We start from the raw sequence: 24,075 nt of genomic DNA, 5'->3' as shown, positions 1-24,075 counted from the left end.
TGGGTCTGCCTCTGCAATATCCATTATAGTGTAGCAGGGTGGCCTTAAGGAAAAAATCCATTAAAGACTTGGAACAAGCTTTAAAAAAGGGCTTATGGCGGTGAATCTTGCTTTCTTTGTTCACCTTGTTAGGTGCTGTAGTTTTCTCATTCTTCTCAACATGTCAACAGGTCAAACATGTGGGACGTGATGTCCAGATATTTCCAGCGAAACTACAGAGATGATTGAAAGCAAAGTCTTTTCAGCTCTGAGACATCAACAGTAAACATCAGGTTCTTATCATCCTGCCAGAAGCACATAGGCATCTACAAAGGCTCAACATTAAGCATCGAGAAATGCAGTAAAGAAGAAGCTTGATAGATACAGTAGCAGCTTTATAACAACAGTGACAACAGCTTTAATAGTGCAGCCACAGCTGGCATCCATCGCTGATAGTTTGCAAAATGAAACACCATCTTCACCACGTTATTTTGATTATCGCAGGACCGACTAACAGCTCTTGTCAGTTTTATGCACCCTTTTTTTACCATAAAGTTTCAGGTACTGAGGAAACACAGTAAACAAAATTAGGAAGAAAATCCTAATTTAAGCCATTCCTGTTTGTGTTTTCACTTTATCTGAGAAACCGTGAAGATTAGGCAAATTAGTTTGACAAGAGGTTAAAAAATGACAGCATTGTTTCAGATCTTTTCAATTTTCACACCCAAGGAAACAACAACAAAGAGTTGAGCCTTTTTCCTTTATTAACTGTCGTGCAACTCTGATGTTTGATTGGATGCAAAGAAGACATGCAGAGGTGGAAAATGAGACTAAAAACTCCAGAGTGCCTGTCTCCAAAATAGCGACATTCTGCTGAGGAAAGAAAGTGCTACCCACATGCCCTGTTTACACTTAATATTAACAAGTGTTTTGGGTGATCAGATCAGAAGTGGACAGCTCTAAGTACAGTTGTGAATGCATCCAGTAGGTCCTCAAAAGATCGGATCACTCAGACCTCATTTGGACATGATCTGGGCCGCATATGACCACATTCTTTCAGCTGTGTGTACGCTGATGTGTCCTGGGACACATTAAAGGACTGACTACTCAACTGCTGTTCTTGCTTTTCTGACTCCCCGCCTTGTAAGCAAACTTTCTGTTTCAGTTGTTACGCAGGTTAGACACAGCACTGGAGGACCATCTCTGGAGCTGCGCTCCTTCTGGTGAACGGTCATTTCAACGTCTGCACAGTTAGCATGAGCTACACAGCAGCAGCTTTTGAAACAGTTCCAACAAAATCACATTGACACCAAAATGGCTCAACTCTGTTGTTAATCTGTAAACAATTGGTGAAAAGATTAGGTAATATTGTCTCCAGGGTGGAGCTCACACTCCTGCAGCAGTAGCCTCCTAACAGTATTGACTTAAATGATGCATGTGTTTATTTCTAGAGCAGGAAATTGAGGTTCGATCACAAGCTGTCCACTTTTCCATCGGATCACCCAACACATAAGGTAAATAGCGAACGTAAACATGCTCATGGCCTTTTTCAGGCTCAGGAACTATAGCTAAGGAACACATTTTGGACAGTGGTTTTTGCGGTGGAGAAGGGCTGTTGGCATAACAAAACACCACCTGAAGTAAAGATAGTTGACCAAAGTGGCAGCACTGAAAAAGTAAAATACCTCAATAGATAATTTCTAGGGACATTGCAACTTAATAATTTATTTGAGGATGTATTTTCCCTTTAAAGACTAGTCCACCAATTCAGCTTTGCACTTCTTTAACATTGTTGGAAAAAAGAATAGAACTTGATGGAATAGAACCAAGGTTATCGTCTTTTTCACATGACAATTCTTGTCAATCATTTGTCTAAACCTGGTGCTCAGGTTACCCGCAATGCAACTTGATCACTGTCAGTTTGGTCAGAGATTTGGGTGTGTTATGCTTGTAGCAGCTAACGTAGCCTCGAGTCACTAGCCAATTTCCTGCAGCTCCCTCTGGAGCCACAAAAGAATTCATGCATTTTTTTCTCACATATACAGCACAGTAGTACCCCTTAAGATCTATAAAAATGTGAAAAATAGGGTTACTTTCTCTTTAATTTTAATGATGGATATACAAATGGAAGAGCTACTGAGAGGCTCCCTCTGTGCGAGAGATGTTCTTTGTTCTTGCTGAAGTTCCACTGAGGACACAAACATTCGCTCAGTTGTCCACCTCAGCAGCAACACAAACTGTGTGTCTTAGATGTGCAGAAATTGAGGCTTTAGTTTCCAGCTGAGTCACACCAAAATTCTCTGACAGTACTGAAATAGAGTGTTGAAATATGCTTTTTTTCTCACCATGTGTTGCATGCTAATCTTGCAAATCCGCCTCTCTCCCTCTCTTTTTTGGTAAATGTCGTCTGTCCCGTCCAGCTTCACACATGCAGAGAAGGTAAATTTTAAAAATAGATCCTGCTGCAGGCTCGGATCCAGCTCCATCTGGCGTATTTGTACATCACATTGCAACAGAGCAAAAGAGTCAATTGATTGGTTGTTTTATTAACAATGGACACAGAAGAGCCTTACATAAACACCCCAGACATCCTGAATGGACTCTAAAGTTGAATGGGACATCAGGTCGAAGGAAGGTTAAGACTTAAATGAAGCATGGCTTAGAGCGTTGTCCCGGGGTCAGGGCCTGGTCAGTTGGCTCATGCTGTAACAGCAGGCTCCATGTAATGACCTCAACAGAGCTAATTCATACAGTAAAAGACACAGACCTCCATCTGTATCTCCGGCATTCTCTACCAGTCAACTCTGGAGGGCAATGTCATATCTTCTAGCCTTTACTATCTGTCACCTCTCACCCTTGCCTGGCCCCGGGCACACACCGCAGACCAGCTGCACACAAGCGTGTGTGTGTCATTGACAGCAACCCAAGATTCATCTGCGTCTGTGAAAGGATGAGGTAGAGCGAGGAGACAGATACATCTGCTGTAAGAGAGGTGTTGTTATCAGAGCTGACCAGCCATCCTCACTGGTTTAATACTCTATTACACTGCCGTCCTCCACCTCTGCCTTCTGGCGGTCTGCATTCACCATATATGTGTAGTATATATATATCATCTTATTTAAAAGGTCTCCATTTTTTGTAGAATCCAAATTCAGTTAGTTTTGCTCTTATAACTCGGTGCATTTTTTAACAGATAATATACTTTATAGCTTGTGAATGTGCAGCTTGAGTTGTGAAATTCAGCGGTTGCAATAGATATCCTGCAGATACTTCAATTTATTTGAGGAGAAGGCAGGTGCTGTTTAATTTATTTGTATTACATTTGCATTGTGTTAAGCATTAAATTTGCTAATGCCATCCATACACGACAAGACTTCAAAAAGTCTTACAAATAGCATTAAAAGGCTACAGTGTGGCACCCTAAAGACACATCTAAAGACAATGTGAGTCTTTAGTCACAAACTGAGATTTTGCAAAGACGGGATCTTGCAGGCTCACTAATTGCAACACTACAACTTGATCCCTTTTGAGATAATTTTCCATCCTGCTCCTAGAGGAAAATATTATGCCAAACTCCCCTTTAAAAAAACACATATTCAAGACAGACAAGATGAAGGGTGTCATATGTCAGCAGTATCCTTGTCAATTCGGCATCCATATAATCTCTAAAGATAAACTGTATTTGCGTACAAACTCAGAATTTTGGATTTTGTTGCCTAAGCTTTCCACCAGCCTCTGTTGGTTGGCTGCACTATTTTAATGGGAGGAGACTGAGGGAATGAGCGGTGAACCATTGCAAAAATCAAGATTTCTCACTATAATAAGTTCTTCTTGTTCACTCTGCAACTCCATCATTTTCTCCTCCTTTTCCACAGTCCAAGAAAACTGAGATTTCCCGTTTTTGCCAAAAGGGTCTCCTTTACCTGTCTACCCGGTTTGATTCAAGAGTCAGTAATTTATTGCCATATAAACGCACAGATAAAAGACTTTAATTAGAAACACTCACTCCAAATGCTTCCTGTTTGGTGCTGGAGAGAGTGCAGCTACTGGTTATTGACAATGTTCAAGTCATTGAAATCCAGTCTTTGCATGAGCCAATACTAAAAACTTTGGATGATATTTAATGAGTTTGATTTTGACGAATGTCAAGACAAGAAAAAAGACTTATTTAAGATGGCTCGGTCTGAGTTTTATGATCAACTCACCCCAAATCACTGAGATCGTGGGAGCGAGTACCAACTGAAGCAAGACTTTGATCATTTTATTTAGAGGCTGCAAAAAATAAAAAATTAAACAGATGAGAGACCCATAGAAATTAAGAGTATAGCTACAGCTGAGTAAATTTACGAGTAGCATCAGTAGAAGTTTAAACTGGGGAAATCAGCAGTTACCAGCTCACAATTCTCTTGCTTTTAAAGACATTAATTATGTAAGTTTGTAATTGATGCTCTTGCAACTTTAAAGTTGCACTCTTTTAAATTGGAATTCCAATGCCTGATTTCTGTGCCATAACTTGTCATAGGCCAAAAAAAAAAAATCAGATCTGTTTTTCATGTTTGCTCATGTCCAAAAAAAAAAAAAAAAGACTGAGGACCTGAAAGAGTGAGCAGATATATGAAGCTTGAAGACATTGTTGAGTCAATCTTCATAAAAAACAGTCACGTAATGGCGATTTATCAGCTTTACGGGAAAAGTTTGGCCTCAGGGCTAAAACTGTGTGATGATGAATGAAATTAGAGATGAGATAAAGTGGTCTGATGTGTACTTTCAGGGATGGTATTGTGTCTTTTGTTCATGACGGGAGGACGAACCTTTTAACATTTTGCCAGACAGCCATATTTATTCATTAACTTAGGTTACAAAGGACACTTGTTCCCTCGGAGAGAGTTGCGTCCGGTTATGAGCTGATGAAGAGTCTGCAGGGTTTTGTTCCAGCCAAACAATCCACTAGCTGATTTCACTAATTAACACACCTTTGGTCAAAGAGGGAGGAACTAATTAGTGAAATCGGCAGCTGTAGTATTTGGCGGGAATGAAAACCTGCAGAGTATTGCGTGGCTCCGGACCGGACGCCCGTGGCTCAGAGGAATAATTGCTCACGACTCATTACCTCAAGGCAAAGAAGATCATATTTATTGATCACTGATGTATTACATAAATGTCTGAAAGCTCAGTCTTCTTTTAAACCATCTGAGAAATGCTGGTCACTACACAGAAGCCTTTAAAATATAACAAATTAATTAAATTGTTATTCAGGGAAGCAACCACCAGCTCCCTTTATGTCTTCTCAACAAGGTAGAGAAGAATCATTAACTTGAATGATAGAGACACATTGGAAATGGCTTCCAGAGCAGACATTATGCCAGCCGCAGGAGCCTGCAGTCTAACTGGTTCATACTCTGCAACCAGTTCTTTTGTTCTGTGTTTTGCTCACCCACACACAGACACCCAGGTGATGGGTAGGTATGGTAATGCAGCCCCCTTTTGGCTGTAGTTCCCGTCTAATTAGTGTCGCTTTAGAGGGACAGCCAGAGGGCTTTTATGTGTAAGGTTGCAGGTTTAACAACATAATTGAGGCTCAGGAAGCACACTCGGGATCGTAGCCAAATAGACTTTCTAGGTGAATCACCTTAACTCAGGTGAGTTGAAGTGGCCGGTCACTTGAAGCATAATGGTTCAGCTCATGAAAAAGGCCATGTGGTTGACAAGTGCAATTACGTTGGAGCGTCTTTGCTGCATTATTGGGAATTTTGGATTTTGCTCACAAATAATTTGCTGTGTTTGACAGAACCGAGTTGTGAGAAATTTATTGTTTATCTTGCTCTTTAAACAATTTGTAGAGGGATGAATAGTGAGGCAAGCTGGCCTGGAGGGTTACAGCATCAGCATGTGATTAAGGAAGCATTTGTCATATTTTCAGTTGGTTTAGAAAAATGAATAAATTAAATAAAACCCTTGAAAAAAGTGGCACATCAAGCATTTGTCTGTCATTGAGAAATTCTGGATCTGCCCCCTGCTCTTCCCACCACTGCTGCGGCCCGAGGTTGACCATTGAAAGAGCAGTGCCCATCAAGATTTAGCCATTGTTTGAGGCCCAGTCAGACCCAGACTCAGATGAGGAGTCTGTTTTGCAACAAAATCGGCAACCAGCAGATGAATTGGAATGATGTAGTTAGCATCTTTCATTTGTTTATGTTGTTTTTAACATGTTAGCTTGTAACTGTCAGTGGCTGGCACAGCATTGATGGTTGTGATATACATTTAATACCTGCAATGATGAAAACACATCTCTAGTGAAAAAATTTTGCAGGATACAAGTCAGTATAGTCAAGGTTAGACATTTAAGGGGACTTAACAACGGAAAACACATTTTTGAGTGTAGGGTATGTTAAATTAATTTGAACAATTACATTTTTTTCTCTACATTTCAAAAATTCAAGAGCCATATTAGTGGCTCTGAGAGGCTGAGGCTCCATGCTAATGTCAACAGGCTAAAATGCTCAAAATGACAATGCTATCATGCTAATATTAAGCAGGTATAATTTTTTCATCTTTGTTCTGTGTGTTATGCTAATATTTATTAATTGATTTATTTATTCTCTGTTTATTTATCCACTGTGAGGGTCCAGCGACAAAGGGATGTCATATGCTATAAAGCCCTCTGAGGCAAATTGTGATTAGTGATATTAGACTATATTAATAAATACAATTGAATTGAATTCACATTTGCTAATTGGCACCAGACACAGAGAACAGCTGAGGCTGATAGGAATGCCATTATTTTTGCAGGGGTTTGATCATAAACCAAAGCATTGGACAAACTGAAATTTTGAACAGAACTTTAAGTTATTACAAAAATGTAATGGCAATACACCCATGGCAATGAAAAGTCAGAGCATTACTAAAATCACGATGACCTATGGACTGGGAACAAATATATGTGCCAAATCTATTGGAAGACATGACTGGTTCAGTGAAAAAATTAATCTGCTGTTGTTGCTACAAGAAAGTCAGAGCATTACGAAAGTCATTATGATTCCTCCTCTGGGGTTCATGGATGTTTCTGTCAAGTCTGTCATCCAGAACATTTTGAGGCATTAAACTGTGCGCTGAAGATTCATTCACAATCTCAGGGTGAACTGTCACCAGAATGGACTATTATTGATAAGTATTTCTAATAGCTTCTAATGTGTGTAGAGCTAATATTGATCTGCGGAGTTAACGTAAGCTCAAAGCACAGAGCTTTGGTCACAGGGACTCTTTCAAAACTCCTCAGAATTTTATATCACTTAATCCAACTTAGGCTCTCTGTTACTTTCTTTGAAAGCCAAAGAATAACAGAATTAAATCATGTGCGTGAATCAAATGCGACTACTTGAATTAACTTTAAAGACATTTGTACTGCACGCTGGCTTTGAATGTGTTCTTAAAATATTTGAAGTTTTCTTTCTTCTCCGACTGATATCCTCTCTATCCTTTCTGCTAATCACACATTCCCTCCTTGGTGATCTAGAAATTGGAATAAGCTTTGTATGTGTGTGTGTGTGTGTGTGCATGGTTTTAGTGTATGTATTTGGACATTTCCCAACCGCTGTGTGCTCCTTTACTCCTCTGTGGCTGCACTCTGCTCCAGCTCGCTCTGAGTGTTCACAGATCACAGGCTCGTGGGCCTCCGGTAGTTGTTTGAAACCAGAACAGATAGATTCCATGCATTTTGTAAAATTCTGTTTTTATATATATATATTTATATGCCTGCGTTTAGTTTTCTGGAAACACATGAATTAGAAATGGAGGACAAAACGTTCTGCATCATCACAACATCTCATTCGTCACCCATGCTGGGCTATGTCTCTGATCTTTTGTGAGTACCCGAACATGCAGACGAGATGTCAGAACAAGATATTTGTTTCTTAGATATTGAAGTAATTAAGTTTCATTAATATAACGATGTTCACATTTTTAACAGGTATAGTGGATTTTCTTTGCTCAAAGCAGTTAAGGATGGTAGCCCCAGTCTTTCCTTATATTCATACTATTAACCTTTTGTTGGTACGGACAGCAGATCATATCAGCTGAAAGAATGGTAAAGGGCGCTTAACTACTCTATGTGGGAGCTTTCTTTAAACAGATACAATGAAATTCAGCAGAAAATTCTGCTAATAATGTTAACTTAACTTGTCAAAGTGCAGTAGTTTTTTTTAATGAAAAAAGTTCAAAACTTCACTGATCCCGATTTATTAAAATTCTCGTCAGAAACAGGCCCTTGTGACACTATACTCATTTTGCTGTGGGATCAAAACGTTGCACTTATTACTGCCGACTTGCTGACTTGCTATTTGAATCACATTATCTTCAGCGTTATGCTTTATCTTCATCGATAGGTTGACTACTTTTCTAAGAGGAAACAAAATGTAGTGTTCTCCTGTGGGAGTGTGAAGTTTAAATGCAGTGCCCTGTGTCCCTCTGGGACCCTGATTCATGCTTCACAGGTCCCACTGGGAAAACTGGTTGTGTCTTAAAGGATTCACAAAGTGGCCTCAGCTGTGTAACAGCTCTTATAAAGCATAGACATAACCACACCTTGTCACTTAAAATTTCACAACCATAAAGCATTTGATAAGGAGTCAGTCTGCCTTATGAAAATATTTATAAGCTTGTCTTAAAAAACATATTGAATCCTTTTAAAAAGTAACTACCTGCTCCATATTTATATCAGCTGTCACTGTGGCTGAGTAAATGACAGATGTATCATTTCGAGCTGAAACTTCAGCACATACGAAAAGTATCCTCGCCATTATCGGGGTGAAAAGCAGCAGATAATGGCAAAGATAAACATCCCTGCAAATCGCATGAGCTGGATTTGTATGCATTCATTGATCCTCTGCTGTGAGACTTAATGATTTCAGTGTATTTTCCTCTGTAGACGTCATGGGTGGCAATCCAGTTGCCAGGAGGGGATCTGAGTGTAGGTTATTTCATCACCATTTGTTGAAATAACATTTATTTGAGACGTAGGATCCTCTTGAGTCGGCATCTGGTTTGGAGACTCATGAAGTGCCTTCAGGGAGGGTCCTTGAGGGAATAAAGGAGTGGGGGACAAAACATTTCATTCCCCGTTCTCATGTTCCCTCCTAATCTCTCATCCATTCCTGCCATTCTCATTCACACACTTCCTCTCAGGTGCAATTTAATTCAGCAGTGTTACTATAATAAGTCTTGTCGTGCACAACACTCTGTCAGTAATTGATATGTAGGCACTGCTTCTGGGTGGAGCCATTTGCATTAAATCGTGTTAACTGATATGATAATGAATGTGAAAGGCCTGATGCAAGCAGAATGACTAACTGGAGATGGATGGCTATTTGAATTATACACAATAAGTAATATATTATATCAGGTCTCAGGGGTCCGTGGCTCCGTCTGCATTTGTTGCCTGCCTTTTAGTGGGATCGCCCCGGCAGCCTGGATATAAATAGTCTGTATCACATCTGGCACCTTTATCTTTCCAACATCCTCATTCTCCTCACTATTCTTAATATCTGATGAGGAGGGAGCTAGATTATATGGAAATAGATGGAAGAAATGAGAATAAATTGCTGATATTTTATGCATTATTTTACCAGAGGTACCTGAAAAGGATCTAAGTAACAAAATTTCATGTGTCTGTCTCTCATGTGCCAGTCTGTTTAGTATGCTGTCTATCTCTTTGCTTTTAACCAGACTGCAGACAATTAGCTTCTCAAGCTTTGCCAAACTTTATTATTCTCCATTAACACATGTGAAAGGCTTATTGCCTTTCAAATGAGTTATTACTGTATGAAGGGTTTTGACGAAGAAGGGACACCAAAGTAGACTAAAATCAAGATGAATTAGCTGCAGTGAAATCATTGACTTTTTAAGAATTTAAATAAATCTTTTTGTTCCAAAACATTATCTTTCTTAAATGAGTTAGGGAACGCATGATAATCCTACTTTAAGTTTTCCAACGGTTGATTCAGCAGCCTCTGAAATAAGATATTCATTTTAAGGAGTGCTTTGTGTGCTTTTTTATGCCGTCTGTAGGATTACTACATTTGATTCCTCTTTCACAGACCCAGTCATTACTGTTTTTACTGCCGCCATCAAATCTGCTCAGTACCTCCTACCTCCAGATATATTGACTGCAATTATCCAGTGAGAATGACATAAAACAGCGACTGTCTTTTGCGATCATGATCAAAATGTGGCTGCAGATGCCTCCACTAGCCACAGCTTGAAGCCTTGAAATTGCTTTGAAAAAACAAAAAGAAGCACCTCTCAATATTTGTAGCATAACAAAAAACATCAGAGACGCTGGTGAGGTAGCTCGATCGTGGCATCATGGCCCCCGCTTTCTCTGTGTTGTTTGTAATCGCAGCGAAAGAGCATGTCCCTCCGAGGAACACTCCCAGGTTGTTACAGCTAATGACTGCTGGGGGTTCTCCACTAGGAGCTGTCTGACAGCATTTGCTCAGATATTAATATCGGACGATGGGAACGAGGACGATTGCACGCGCCATAAATTGGTGCCTTACTCAAGTGCAACACGTGCGTGAATAAACTTGGCATGGGTGCTCGGATGCACACCATCACGCTTTCATACAGTATGCTGACTTATGTTTTGCATATACAGTAATTGATTTATTAAGGAAACATGAGGCAGCCATGCTCAGCTGCTTTTGCCTCCGTGTCAGTTTATGTGAGTTTTGAGGCGATGCCATAAAGTGAAATCTGGAAGCTCTGCATCAGTTTTATTGTGACAGTACAATTATGAAGTTCCAGCTCCCACTGCTATGTGGGCCGCTTCTTTGTCACCTTGCTAAGGGCCATGCTCTCTAAAGGGAGCAATAGAAAAAGCCATAATCATAACTTCAGTGGAAACTCATATTCTTTTATACGCTTTGCTTGTAATGTTTTTCATTGCAGAGAAAACAGAGAATTTCACGAGTCCAACTTGTGGGAAACATAACGTTTCAAAGTCTTTCTCATGAACCTGATTCCTGAAGGGAGGAGAAGCTGCTCCTCTCATCTTCTGATGTGTTCTCTTTGAGGTGGCAGGGACAGTCTGTGATGCTCAGCTGGACGGCCCTTACACGGCTGCAAAACGCTCCCACAAACAGCTGCGGGATTTGCACATCGCTTAACCTAATTTATTTGAGGCCTCTTTGGGAGCAGAGGAGTCGGATCGCATGCACCTATTTTTACACACACACGTAGGCGCGCACACACACACACACACACACATACACACACTCGTTTTCCATTCCATCAAGTCTCAGGCAGTCCTCAAACTGCACATTTGCACTTGTATCTCTTCCACAGCTTATCTCACACTCATTTGCTCACTTCCCTTTTTTTTTTCAAAATCTTCCATCTCTGCCTGACTCTTGAGTTTTATTTCACACACAGCTGTAGCATGATATTGAGAATGAGATGACATGGCAATTCTACTCCCGAGCTCTGGTTGGTGCATTATAAATGCCACACAGACATGCTGCAACAGTGCTAGACTAAGACTCGGCAGCAATTCTCTTGAGAAGCAAGCTGTCTGTGGCAGGGCAGGAGCAGCCGAACACCAGCTAATGCCATCCCAACCTGTGCTCATCACTGTAGGCATGTATGCCTCTGGGTGTGAGGGCGTCTGTTTTTCTTTTTTTTTTTTTAACTCAAACGTCTGCCGAGACACTCCATCTACTGTATGCTACAACATGTACCTCTTCAGTAAAACTTATGGTGTTCTGCAGTCAGACAATCCCTCACTTTAACTTCTTTCATAGTTACTGTCTCTCCTCATAATCCTTTCCTCTCCTGCCCTATGTCAAGTAAAGTTCTTTAAAAAAACACACACAGCCAAACTTGCTGCAGAATACAGCCAGCCAATTAGAGACTAATCTAACGATGCACAACAATTTCCGCAATGCACTGGCCTATCTTTTTTAATTGAATTAGGAGAGGAGCAAAATAAAACTGATCTTCCCTCTGCATTTCTCGGGCGCTTGATTACAGAAAGCACAGACTGTTAAAAATTCCAGCGGCTGGGTCAGAGTCGTTCTATTTCCTGCTACGATTAGAGGACCAGATAACCAAGATTTATTAGCCAAACACCCCGACAATTAATTAGGAAGCAGGGCCAGACTAATCCTGTTTCCACGGGCTTTAGCGGGTCGAACCTCTTTACACTACCAAGAGGAGCAGAGGAGCACTTCAAAGACGAGGAAAGGCTTAAATCAGCTCCCACATGTAAACGTGTGTGTTGGTACAGTATAATTACTGTGTCTGTTGCCTGTGTATGTGTGCCAGTAGGGTGTGTGTTAGAATAATACCCTGCAGGAGATATTATTAATGTATATGTGTGCATGATGGATGGACCCCTTGGTCCATGCCTGGGTGCTTTACAGTGGCAGGGTGCAGCTGTAAATCCTCTCTCTGACGTCTTAAGCGCGAAGGTTTAGCCCACTCCCCAGTTCAAAGGCTCGTCTCTAATGCTACTGGCTTTCAGGCTCGTCCTTTTTTCCTTCTCCCCCGCGGCTCTGCTGTGCTTCATCTCGCGGAGACCTCACGCCCTGGGAGGCTTGGCAGGTCGCGGCACCACACAGAAAATGTACAGTCTGCTCTCTTTGTTCCGGCGCGCTTGGCATTTGGTCTCGCAAGACCTCGGGCTCTTTGAACGCAACACACACCAGCAAGCAGATGGCAGAGAAGCTTTGTTTGGGTTATTAGTAAGCCATCCACTTTGGGACTGGTGATATTTTTTTTCATTACAAAGTCAAGCAAACGTCTAGCAGAATTTAGTTGAAGGATATCTGGTGTGATCGGACTGAAAATCATACAGAGCAGTTTAACTGGGGGATATTTGTCAGGGCTGTGTTATTGTATAGTCATTGCTTATTATGCACTGAGTGGAAGTAAAGTCATACCTAAGCATATGGAATAAAACCCATGAGGAAATATGAATCTGCTGTCATTATGACCCACAAAAGTTGATGGGTAAATCAGAGGCATGCATACAGAATCTCTGCCTCACTGTGCTCGCTGAAAATACCTACATAAAGCTTTCAGGAAACTTTGGTGTGACATAGGTGGGCACCGTCTCAACACTGTCTCTGTCAGGTACAGTAATTGCAAAATAGAGTAGCGTTGCATCAGTTTGGATCACACACAATCACCCAAAAATACAAATAATCCTTTGGTTGTTGCTGGACTCTACCTTACTGAGCGACAGTCAGTTATACTGTTCTCATATAACATTTTGTTTTTAATGACATTTTTTTTTCAATCATGCTTTTTTATTGTTTCCAAAAGCAAAAGCAGTGTCTACAGCAGCCTTAACCATGACAACCAGTTATTTATTAAAAAAAAGAAAGAAAATAAAATGAAAAAAAATGCAGAAAAATTACTTAATGAATAAACAAGATAAATTCACACAACAGGTTGTCAGCATCTACATATATCCCAGTTACTCTGCCCCGTATTAGTTCACCATGTTTTATTGACATCTTAAAACAAACGTGATGTCTAGCATTGGGCCTTATTGCCCTAAAATAATATCATGATATTTTAGGGGATTTTTGTAGTATTTTAGGGGATTTTTGTGATAAGATATGACAAAGTACAGAAAATATATATATAAAAAATCGAGATTAAAATACTGGATCTTCAGCATCTCCTCTCTCACATGCATTAATGTACTGCATGAAATAGGAGAGTAGATAGTTTGATCAGTAACCTGGAGAAGTCTTCAAAATGTCCATGTGGCAAGAAATACCAGCTGATAAAATCCTACTCTTTGGTCCACAATGGACTGTGCTCAGCAAACCTCCTCTGAATAGAAACAGGTTAAAAACACTTTGAGCACCAGGAGGATCTCTGCCAGTGCACCTGTTCAAACCTGCAAAACGAATGTCTTTTTGTCTTAACAGACTTATTTCTGGGCGTTATTCTTCAGGGCTGCATATTCGGTCGGTCTCGGTCCATCTGGCTCTATTGTTGATTGCAGAAAGGCTGGCTGATGAGTGCAGCCTGGATGTAGAGGCAGAAGTAGGGGCCCTGAGCTTGCAGGAGCTCCCTTAGGCTGGGGCTTGGCAGGGCTTCTCAGAGCTGCTCTCTCTCAAACCCTCTGGAAGCGAGCACAGCAGTCTCCACGGTTGCCTAATGGCCATGCTGCTGCTCTTCAGAGTTTGGCAGTTGACAGTTTGTGATCCTTTTTAAGCAAGAGATAAAGCCCTGGCAGACAACGAGGAGAAGTAGAGTCTGAGATGTCCGTGGAGATTTTAAAACTAGGAGAGTTTTGGAGGGGGAAAAAAAAGATTTCGTGTGCTGTGATTTATTGATTATTTTAAAGTAAGCTTTCTTCCCACTGTGGAGATGGCTACACCAACATTCTGTAAATTTATCACAAGTTTGCATGCGTGAAATTCCCTCACGGCTTGCTGACAGTGGAAAACTGATCCATGAGATACTGACAGTGCAAGAGGAATGCAATATGCTCATGTTCAGATATGATTGTTTTCTTATTTCTCTACGGGCCATTTACAAGGACACACTGAATCATCAGAATGCAGCTTAAGTTAGTTTGTTTCACCATGCATCGAATGTATATCATGTACGTGAGGCTGGTGCCACGCTGGAGGACAGACATCCCAATACTGGACGCTGCCTCGCCCGTCATGTGTGACCAGCTCTAATTAATTCCTCAAGGTACACAGATAGAAGAGAAATAAATACAAAATAAGACTCCAAAATTGAATTTAATCTTGGGGGGGAAAAAAAAACGAAAGAAGGAAGGAAAGAAGAGGGGCAACAGTTTACATGCAACGAAGTGAGGAAAAAGTGTGAGTCATGAGGAATACGAGGCCTAAATTTGTTTTGTCTGTGTCTCTTTTAATCACTCTTGGTTGTATTTAGTGTGCATAGTTGCGTACCTAAGGCAGTGTGTTGAACAAAGACTCAGCGAGTACTCTGCTGTGCTGCTTTGCTGCCTTACTGCATTTCTGTCTTTGTCTCTCTTTTTTTTTCTGAAGGTTTTTCTTCCTCTCACATAGTCTCGTTGTCAGGACAAGGATGTCACACCGCAGACAGGCACCACAAAGAGGGCCAGGAAAAAAACACTCTCTGCTCTCAGCCAGCAGAGGTAGTAATCGATGGGACGTTAAACAAAAACAGAGGAAGAAAAGCACACTTTCTGCCAAGCTTTGGAAAACAGAAACTACTTTTATAGTGAAAAAAAACCCCACTTCTCAATCGGCTCAGCTCTTCTGATGTACACAGATGTGATTTTTCAACACTGAAGAGTAGTGATAGCGAAAACCAGATGGCGGCCATTTATGTCAATAGATGTGTGCGTCATCATCAGGTCCTGTACTATTTTGTTAAGTGAGAGCAAATTTAGCACATATTGTTTTGAACACGAAGTAATTAGTGCTCACAGTTTCCATAGATTTCCACCGTGTTGCCACAAAAGCTTCTAGACACACAGCAGGTGTTTGCGTCCAAACAACAGGCATTTCTCATCAAGTGACAACCACAGTCGCTGAGCAGAGCTTATCTCGAGAATATTACAGTACGAGTATTGAATTTCTCACTATATTTGCATATGCAGTGGCATATTTTCTCAGCTGGTGTTAACTGGTGTGGCTTTAGTGGTTAGCGCTTCCATTTCACAGTAAGAGTTCAACTCTTAGCATTTTCTGTGTGGAGCCCTGGTGTTAGAGTAATGCTGCCCGGCAGTCAAGATCGGTCAAAAGCATTGGACAAATTTCCCTCTGAGGGTCGATGAAGTATAACTTAATGGGCTTTTCTCACAGCAGACATTTTGACATGTCATAGGAGGAAAAGTGCAGGTGTAATTAATTACAATAAATGGCTTCCTTCTATTTAAGTTGAGTCAGTTAAAAAGGCACAGCTATTGTACATGTTGGCTCACTGCCATGGCATATTGGAAAACTTCAATTGCATGGAGGCACTGCTGTGTGCCCTTTATACAACGGTTAAGGTTCTTACCATATAACTGAAATGTCCATGGTTTGGTTCAGGCTGGACGCTTTTGTTGCATATCATACCTCTCTCTCCCTCCCCATGTCTCCCTGTCTCTCTATGCTGTTGGCTCTCAAATAAAGGCAAAAAGTGGTCCAGTGCAGTCAAATAATAAAAACAACAGATTTCTCACTTAACTTTAGTGGTATCAGTGCACATAGTTTTGGTTTTATTTGCTCAGATTTGGACATACATCTGATATTTTTGTCTCTACCTTAATCTTGATGCTTGACAGAGTGTCAACGTGGGCTTGAGGCATTATACCTTTTTATAGTGTAATAAAGTTAAAAAAAAAAAATAAAGTGATCATTTTACTGTGTGGCAAATCCTTAGACAAGCTAAATGTTTCAGTAACACATTTGACATGTAAAAGAAAGTTCTGCATGTGTTTTGCTCACTAATTGCCATCATCTTCATACAAGAGATGATTTGAATTCTGCTTTTGGAGCTAACAACGATGATGAATAACATTTATGATGAAGTAGTCCTCGTAACATTTTATAAAGACTACTTCATCAGTATTAGATAGTTGCAAAGAAAATGGTTGATAGCGACATCTGTGGATGATCAAGAGTGAAGTTGACGTTGATCTGGATTTAGCTTAAAGCATGAAACCTGGTGAGACTGATACTTGAGAAAGAATCCTTGAGCTATAGACCTTTTTCACTGCAGACATTTTGACTTGTCAAAGTAAGAAAAGGGCAGGTTTAATTAATTAATAATAGTTCATTAGTATTAATGACTTTTAGTCCACAGATGTAACAATGGCTTTGTTCTGCTCGAGTGTCCCGGTTAGCCACGACAGCGTGACAGTGAGTCAGCATGAACAATACCTGCAGAAGTCAAATATTTTCTCTCCTGGAGGGAACGCAGTGAAGCGGTTGGACACAGTTGCTCAGTTGGCTGTGCATTTTTTAACTTTGAAATCAGTCCTGATTTACTCAGAATTCATAGCAAATCAGTCCTACTTATTCTAGTTAAGAGCACAGACTTTGTTTTTTATAAAGATGGATGACATGAAGGCTCCCCAAACATGAAGCCAAAACATCTTGATTGGCTACAGTATAGGTCATAAAGCCCGTCCCCTCCATGTTAGCAGTTGAGCCATATGTCAAAATAAAAACTCAAAGTACATCTCAAATACTTTTTTTTCAAGATTGTTTCTGTCATTTTAGGTAATTCTTATCACACTGATGTATGGTCAAGTTATTTCTTTCTGATAAGTTTGGTATTAATTCATTATTTAATGCTAGAAAAATGGGATTTATTGACATGTTTGACAGCTGTGTGTGCCAACCAGTGTACTTAAGTACAGTGGCACTGCTCACAATTGGTCAGATGGCAGCTTGATGCCACAGAGATCACTTCTCTGAGAACTCTGACTCCAAATGATGTCACCAGTGCAAGATGGCAGATGGCATGTGGGGCATTTTGACTTCATCATTATACAGTGGGAGGAAGCGGTGATGCGTCTTCCATCTTTTAGTCAACAGTCTATGGTTAGGAGCCAGACAGCAACAGATGACACTATAGGCTAGTCTGACAGTCTTTGTGAAACTGAATCCACGAGAGGAATTCAACCATCCTTCATTTTGTTATTTGCACCTTTTTCTACTTTGACACGTAAAATGCCTTCCATAAAAAAGGCCTGTATAGCACAGTCCTACCTCCTCCAGAGTGCTGTGTCTGACTTTATAACTCTGCGTTAAATGCATGCATATAAAAGATAGGTGAGATAAATGAGAAATACATTTCTAAAGATTCTCTATTAATTGTTTACATCTGCGGAAATTCCTTAGAAAACGTCCGCAGCATTCTTGATGGAGGCCAAGGTCAGAGCTACAGTAGCTGTCATGATGATGAGTGGTTCTTACTGAGATAGAACGTCTGCCCACCAAACAGGGGGGGATTGACAGTTAATCACAAGCACATTACACCTCTGGGATGGGCGCAACTGCAGCCTCCTGCCTTTGGCTCCAGCCTGCCTGTCATTATGATGACTCTGCGGCCTATCAGTGTCGGCCTCAGATTTATCTATCTAGACTGTGGCCTCGTCTTGGGCTGAGCTTGGCACCTGTCCATCCATCAGCCTCTAAAGTCCTCCTGTGATGCAGCGGACACAATCTCGCCTTCTGTACAGCTGCACGCCGCCACATGGCAATGCTATTGTTCATACCGTTCATTCAGTGAGAACAACCAAATGAATGTTACAGTGTTTGCGAATGTGGTGATGCGCTCGCACAATACAAATCTGCAGAGCCGGAGAGATGCTTTGTCATTGTTGGAGCACTGTAACTGTGTTTACATCCACCAGGGAAAAAGCTGGCAGAGTTTATTGGGGACTTAAGTGTTTTGGGAGGGATAGAGTGGGCGGACAACTTTGCTGATGGCACTGGTGAAGGCTCTTTTAAACAAGCTGGGTAATTACTAAAAATCGTGCTGAAGGCCATTTAAGCTGCATCTGTTGACACCACTGTGACATGAATTTCAAGATTAGATGTATATGTGTGTGCGCAAGCTGTGTGTTTGTGTGGAGAGAAAATGAGCAGATTGTGTATAGGGTTGTTTTGCTTGAATTGCTTATTATGCTGATTTATCGCTGTTGAGTCTAATATCCCGGGATATAGTGTGCCTAGAGCCATACAATTAAATCAGTATGTTGACTTCCAGTGGAGCTTTAGAAACTACAAATATCTTTCAACTACATGTAGTATGACAATTATGTTTTCCTCAGGAAGTCCTTTGAAAAAGACGTTCAAGCATGCCAGCATTTGCAAACTGCCATTCATTTCCTCTCGTGACTATCTCATTAGCTCCGTGTCAAGACGGATGACCAAACCATGGCGTGCGTTATTATGCGGCTGCGCCCTGCATCCCTTGGCGCCTCTCAGTTTACCACAGGGGCATGTTGCCATGCTGACTTGTTAATGGGATCAGTCATTGATAACAAGGAGCTAATGAAAATCTAATCAGAAAAGCCCGTCGCTGAATTGTCTTCTCCTTCTCTGAATGTCGCAGGCACAAAGCTGCTCTGCTTCTCCTCTGTGTCCAGTGAGAGAAACTTCTATCTCAGGTCTCATTAGGTGGTATGATTTGCAATGTCATCCTCGAGAAATTTAATATTCATTTATTTATTTATTCACTCATTCATTTTCTCTTCCTATTTTAGTCCCTCAGGGGCAAGAAATTAACCCAGACTATATCAGAGAAAGACGGGAAAACTCTTTGAACAGGTTGCCTCTCCATTGCAGCAATGTTAAATTTAGCTTTTCTGTTACAATGGGCATACAGGAAATAAATTAATGGAGCCCCATTAATTCATTCTATTTTATCTTCTTCCTCCTGGGGTGCTGAGAGGCAGGACAAAGAGTGGGTCAAGGCTAAGGCCATAATAATGTTTTAAGCATCCCAGCAGTGAAGGTCAGGTGGATACGCACACAGAGCTTTAAGTCTAAACTTATGCAACAGTTTTGGAAACACAGACAGGCTTGCATGTAGCTGCACTGTCATAATGGGGGACAATGTGCTTTCTCTTCTCTGTCCATGCCTGTATTGCTCAGGGGAGCCTCTAACTGGGATGACGCCCTCAAGGCCTGAATGCTGCAGCGAAACTAAACGGGCAGGCCTCGCAGAGGAATGTGTGAATACCCTGTAGGCGTTGAATGTAGGGCAGCGCTGGAAAGCAATATGTGTATTGTCTGGAGCGAAAGCGTCTGAGAGTCGCACCTGAGTTTCAGCTGAACATATGCTCAGCGGATATTCTAACATGCATATAATTAGATGTCATGTAAATGTTAATCTATGAATGTGTCCACAAACACTAGATTTGTATGCAACATTTAGTAGTTACAGAACCCATTAAGTGCAAACGATGCATGGATGCAGCTGTCTTTAAATCTGAGAGGCCTTGCTGATATTTCACTCATCTAATGGAGAGAATACCCTGTGTATTGATGATGATGGATGGTGAAAGATACAGACCTGTGAACCCTTAGCGAAGCCCAGCACTTATCAATATTGTATTTGCTGTTATGGAAGCTCTTGGCTAATTGCGCTTTAGGGAGAAAGCACATCTTTCAGGGCTTTGTGATATGTTCTCTGAGGGTGATGACCAGCTGATAAAGTGCTGCTGAGGGCGAGGTTTATGGATTTCTGCAAGACCCTGGAGCCACAACGCAGCAGGATGACAACAAGGTCCCAGCCTCTTTCTCCACATGTTCACAGAGTGTATTTTCACAGCTTTTCTGGCCTCCAGTATGTTCCAGAAGAAGGCAGCTAAACTGTGTGGCATACCACAGCTGTCCATCAGCTGCACGCTCCCAAAAGTGAACCACAAAGCATCAAGTTCCCTTACAGTGGCAAAGCACAGAAGCAAATACGTCTGACATTTGCAGCTGATTTCTGTCCTTCAAAACACAATTGGAGCAATAAACGTGATCATTAAATGGCTACCTTCATAGCCTTTCCATATCTCCATTATAACATTTCCCTTTGATTATCCTTCAGGTAATTTATGATGCCAGTCTCAATCGGCTAAACACAGTTTATTGCTGGCCTAGAGGGCCCTATGACATGTTCATTCTGCAGAACAGCAGTATGGGATTGCCCTTTGACCAGACTGCTAATGGTGATGCATGGCTCATTGGTGAGCAACTTTTTTTTATTAACAGACCGAATGGAGACAAAATTAATCAGGGCCTCTTGGTTATCTAGTTTGTCTGTCTGCAATAGAGGTTATAGGCTGACCACAAGGTTGATTACATCCCTGACCAACCTTTAGAGCCCCAGGGGTGATCTTATCCTTGTTGTTCTGTGCGCACACACACAAGCACGCACACACGCACGCACGCACGCACGCACGCACGCACGCACGCACACACACTGTCATAGAGCACACACTGTGCAGCAAAAGGTAGCAAGCTCCTGTAAAGTCAACAAGGACATGGAAATCAAGTATGAGCTCTCTGTGAAACTTTCTGCAGTACACCTAATCAAACTATGAAAAATGTTTTGATTTTATTTTGACAGTGCGATGTGCTCGATTTAATCAAATACTACAGGTATATATGGTCCGTTGTTTGCTGCTAGTTTTGCTGCAGAACCTGCTCACTTCTTGGACTGAGCAGCGTAGTTACAGTTAATCAGTATTTAACTGTTCAGTTTTGAGATCTTTTAAATTTTAACAATCCAGAATGCATTAAAAGACAATTTTGTGATTATGCTATTCATTTGCATTTCTGGCAGTTAAAGCTGAGCTAATCTCTTTTAATGAGTCACTAATTTCAGTCATATGGTCAAGATCTGGGCATTATGTGAAGGGTTTTCTTTTGGTGCTTTCTGGCCTGCAGCAGACAGCACCTCTCTCTCTGTCTGGCTGTGTTTCGGATGCACAGCTGGTGTGACGTGTGTCGTCTGTGCCTGCACAGGAGATGTTTTTGCTAATCCTGAGCATCCTTTCTGTTTATTTGGTTTGAAAATAAGTAATTCTACTATTTCAAAAATGCTTTGTCCATATTAGGAATTTCATGTGGTTTAGTCTACACCATGGTTGGTCAGCCATGCACCATGCTGTGCTGGGAGCATCCAGGATTACAGTGTGTGATTTTACTGATTAACACACTCTCAAGCATTCAGGAGGAGCTAATCATTGAACTTAGTTGGTGTGATATTTGGAAGGTCAGTTTCTTTCAAGTGCTCGTTGAAAGTTTCCCCTTCTACTCAAAACTAAGACTCACTAAGGAGTACTCCTGGGCCCCGAATATCAGCAATACTTTGTCTTCCAGCAATATAATGATGCAGAGAGAATGCATACTTGTGAAGGTGAGTTTTAAAACACATGAAGCTGAGGTGGTGATTCACAGTTAGTACATTAACCCCTAGGCCAATCATGAAATTAATATTTTGTTTTCTTGTAAGATTATCCAACTCTGAGAGATATGCTTTTTTGTGTGCAGTAATTTGTGTGAGAGGTGAAGAATAATGACCTCAAAAATTCCCACACTGGAAAAAACAGCAGTCTCCATGCACCTTGTACACTTCTTTGCGCGAACATTGTTTTGCAACACTGCTGCTGTCAGTCAGGTACAAAATTACAATGATTCATTGTCTAAAATCTTTGTGTATTGCCAATATAGAGTAAACTACGGAGTGTCTATTACTGTGTTTAGGGCATCAATATATGAATAAGGGGGTTGTTTTTGACACAGCCCAATACATTGTGTTTGTGTGTATGTGTGTGTGTGTGTGGTTGTGTGTGGAAGTCGCATTAGATGATGACAAAAAACAGACTGTGCAAACAAAATCTGTACATCTTCCTCCCTCCTTCTCTTTTCTCGTGTGTCCACTCATCCGCCTCTCTCCTGGGCAAATCTGGCAGTTGATCCTGAACTGCCTGGAGGACAATTCAAAAGGTCAACGCAAGCAGACTGTTGAGAAAATGCACCTTTCCACTCCCACCCCCCCCCATCTCCTTGGAAAGAAGACAACAACAACACTTGCTGACGTGGCCTCATCTCTCTCAAACGCTGGAGGCACAGGCCACTTCGACAATAGCACCACTTGTATTTCATTTATTTTCTGCTCGAACATCAGTCCTCAGCTGGCCCCCCATACTCTCTCTCTCTCTCACTCTCCATTTCCACCCTGTGCACAGCAGGCTGTCCCCAGAGGCGTGGGTAATGGTCTACTGGCCCTCTACTTGAGGCGATAAAGACCTGCAGAGAAACCAGTCACAGCTCTTGCTTAGAATGATAAGACGAAGTTAAGAAGAGAAATTGAGGATGGGTTGTTAAGAGTGTAGACAAAGGAAAAGCACTGGTAAAAGGTTAAGAGTGCCCCGTGGCGCTGTGCAGCCTAATTCACAGTGTGACAGAAAGGAAAGTAATGGTCTGTTTTTTTCACATTTTAAATTGCAGCTCTTGAGAACAGTGACATCAAGAAATGATGACATGGGGTATAGATGTCTCAAAAATACTTAAAAGCCCAGATAGACGGTGCACAGGTGAAAAATGATAAGTTGATGAAGTGAATATTGTTCCATTATTAACATTTAGAAATAAATGACAGAGAAGATGTCATTTGAAATTGATTTCTGGTCAGTGAGAAATACCACAGCCACAGGGGTGGACAGTTTTTGAGAACAGAAAATGTCGATACCTATTGTACGCTGCTTTGAATATTTTAAAGTTGCAGGAGAGAGAAGCTGCTTGATGGGTGACGGCGATGATAATGAAAAATGATATGAATAGAAGCGAACAAGTATGACAGAGGTGGAGCTGTGAATGATAGAAAGAGTGGGAGGTGAAAATGAGATTAGGTTCTGCACTTCAGGTGGTGTGTCGGCCTTGGGAATGGAAAACCTGTCAGTCCTTCATGCCCTGATACAAGGCTGGCAGTCTGCTCTATTGATCCAGCTGCAATGAAGAAGGCTCCTTTGCACCCAAAACCCATGTTCTCACTTGTCTAACATTATGGTGTGTGTGTGTGTGTGTGTGTGTATGAGATAAAGTGAGTTAGAGAGCACAGACATGGCATGTGTGACAGTAAATGTCACATTAATTCTGAAAATTGAAATTTGCCACCTATATTTGATTTATTCGAGCTTTTGCAACATCACAGAATTGCCTGTTTGCTCAACCCCTCCCCTGAACAGTAAGAGTCCAATCATTGCTCAGCAACCGTTAGACATGGTAGGTCTGTCAAGTTTTGTTTTGCAGATCGAGATTGTGTGGCAGTGAATAAACAAACCAACAGTGCTCCTAATTAATTGGCCAGCTCTAAAAATATAAAATGATTACATGATGGCAGATGTTGGGTCACAACAAATACAGAACTGTGATGTAAACCCTGAAACGGCAGCTAAAGAAAATCTGCAAGCAAAATGACAGCTGTATGTTTACAGGAAACAGTTGTGCTGCTTTTCTTTTTGAGTATAAGGTCAGCCTGAGATTCCCAGTAGGAACGCTGTCATTGTGATAAGTAGATTAAGTCTGTGTGATGTCTTATTATTGCTCTATCCCTGTGTGAGATCTTCCATTAGGAACGGAA

The 24,075-nt window shown here is 41.2% G+C and overlaps 1 protein-coding gene across 5 annotated transcripts in view; it reads left to right on the top strand.

The window, feature by feature from the left end:
- ptprub (protein tyrosine phosphatase receptor type Ub) overlaps positions 1-24,075 on the top strand; it is a 191,668-nt gene that overhangs the window by 62,067 nt on the left and 105,526 nt on the right. The window contains exon 1 of one of the 5 annotated variants that reach the window (XM_042489530.1): positions 21,801-21,849. The exons of the other annotated variants lie outside the window; for them this stretch is intronic. Coding sequence (XP_042345464.1) covers positions 21,834-21,849 — 16 coding nt within the window. The 5' untranslated portion in view covers positions 21,801-21,833. Of the gene's footprint in view, positions 1-21,800; positions 21,850-24,075 lie in introns of those variants that run through there. 5 annotated transcript variants of the gene reach the window in all.

This window comes from Plectropomus leopardus, chromosome 7 (assembly GCF_008729295.1).
Source record: "Plectropomus leopardus isolate mb chromosome 7, YSFRI_Pleo_2.0, whole genome shotgun sequence".
Classification (NCBI taxonomy): Eukaryota; Metazoa; Chordata; class Actinopteri; order Perciformes; family Serranidae; genus Plectropomus; species Plectropomus leopardus.
Note: the sequence above shows the minus strand (reverse complement) of the source record. Positions and strands in the feature narration are given on the sequence as shown.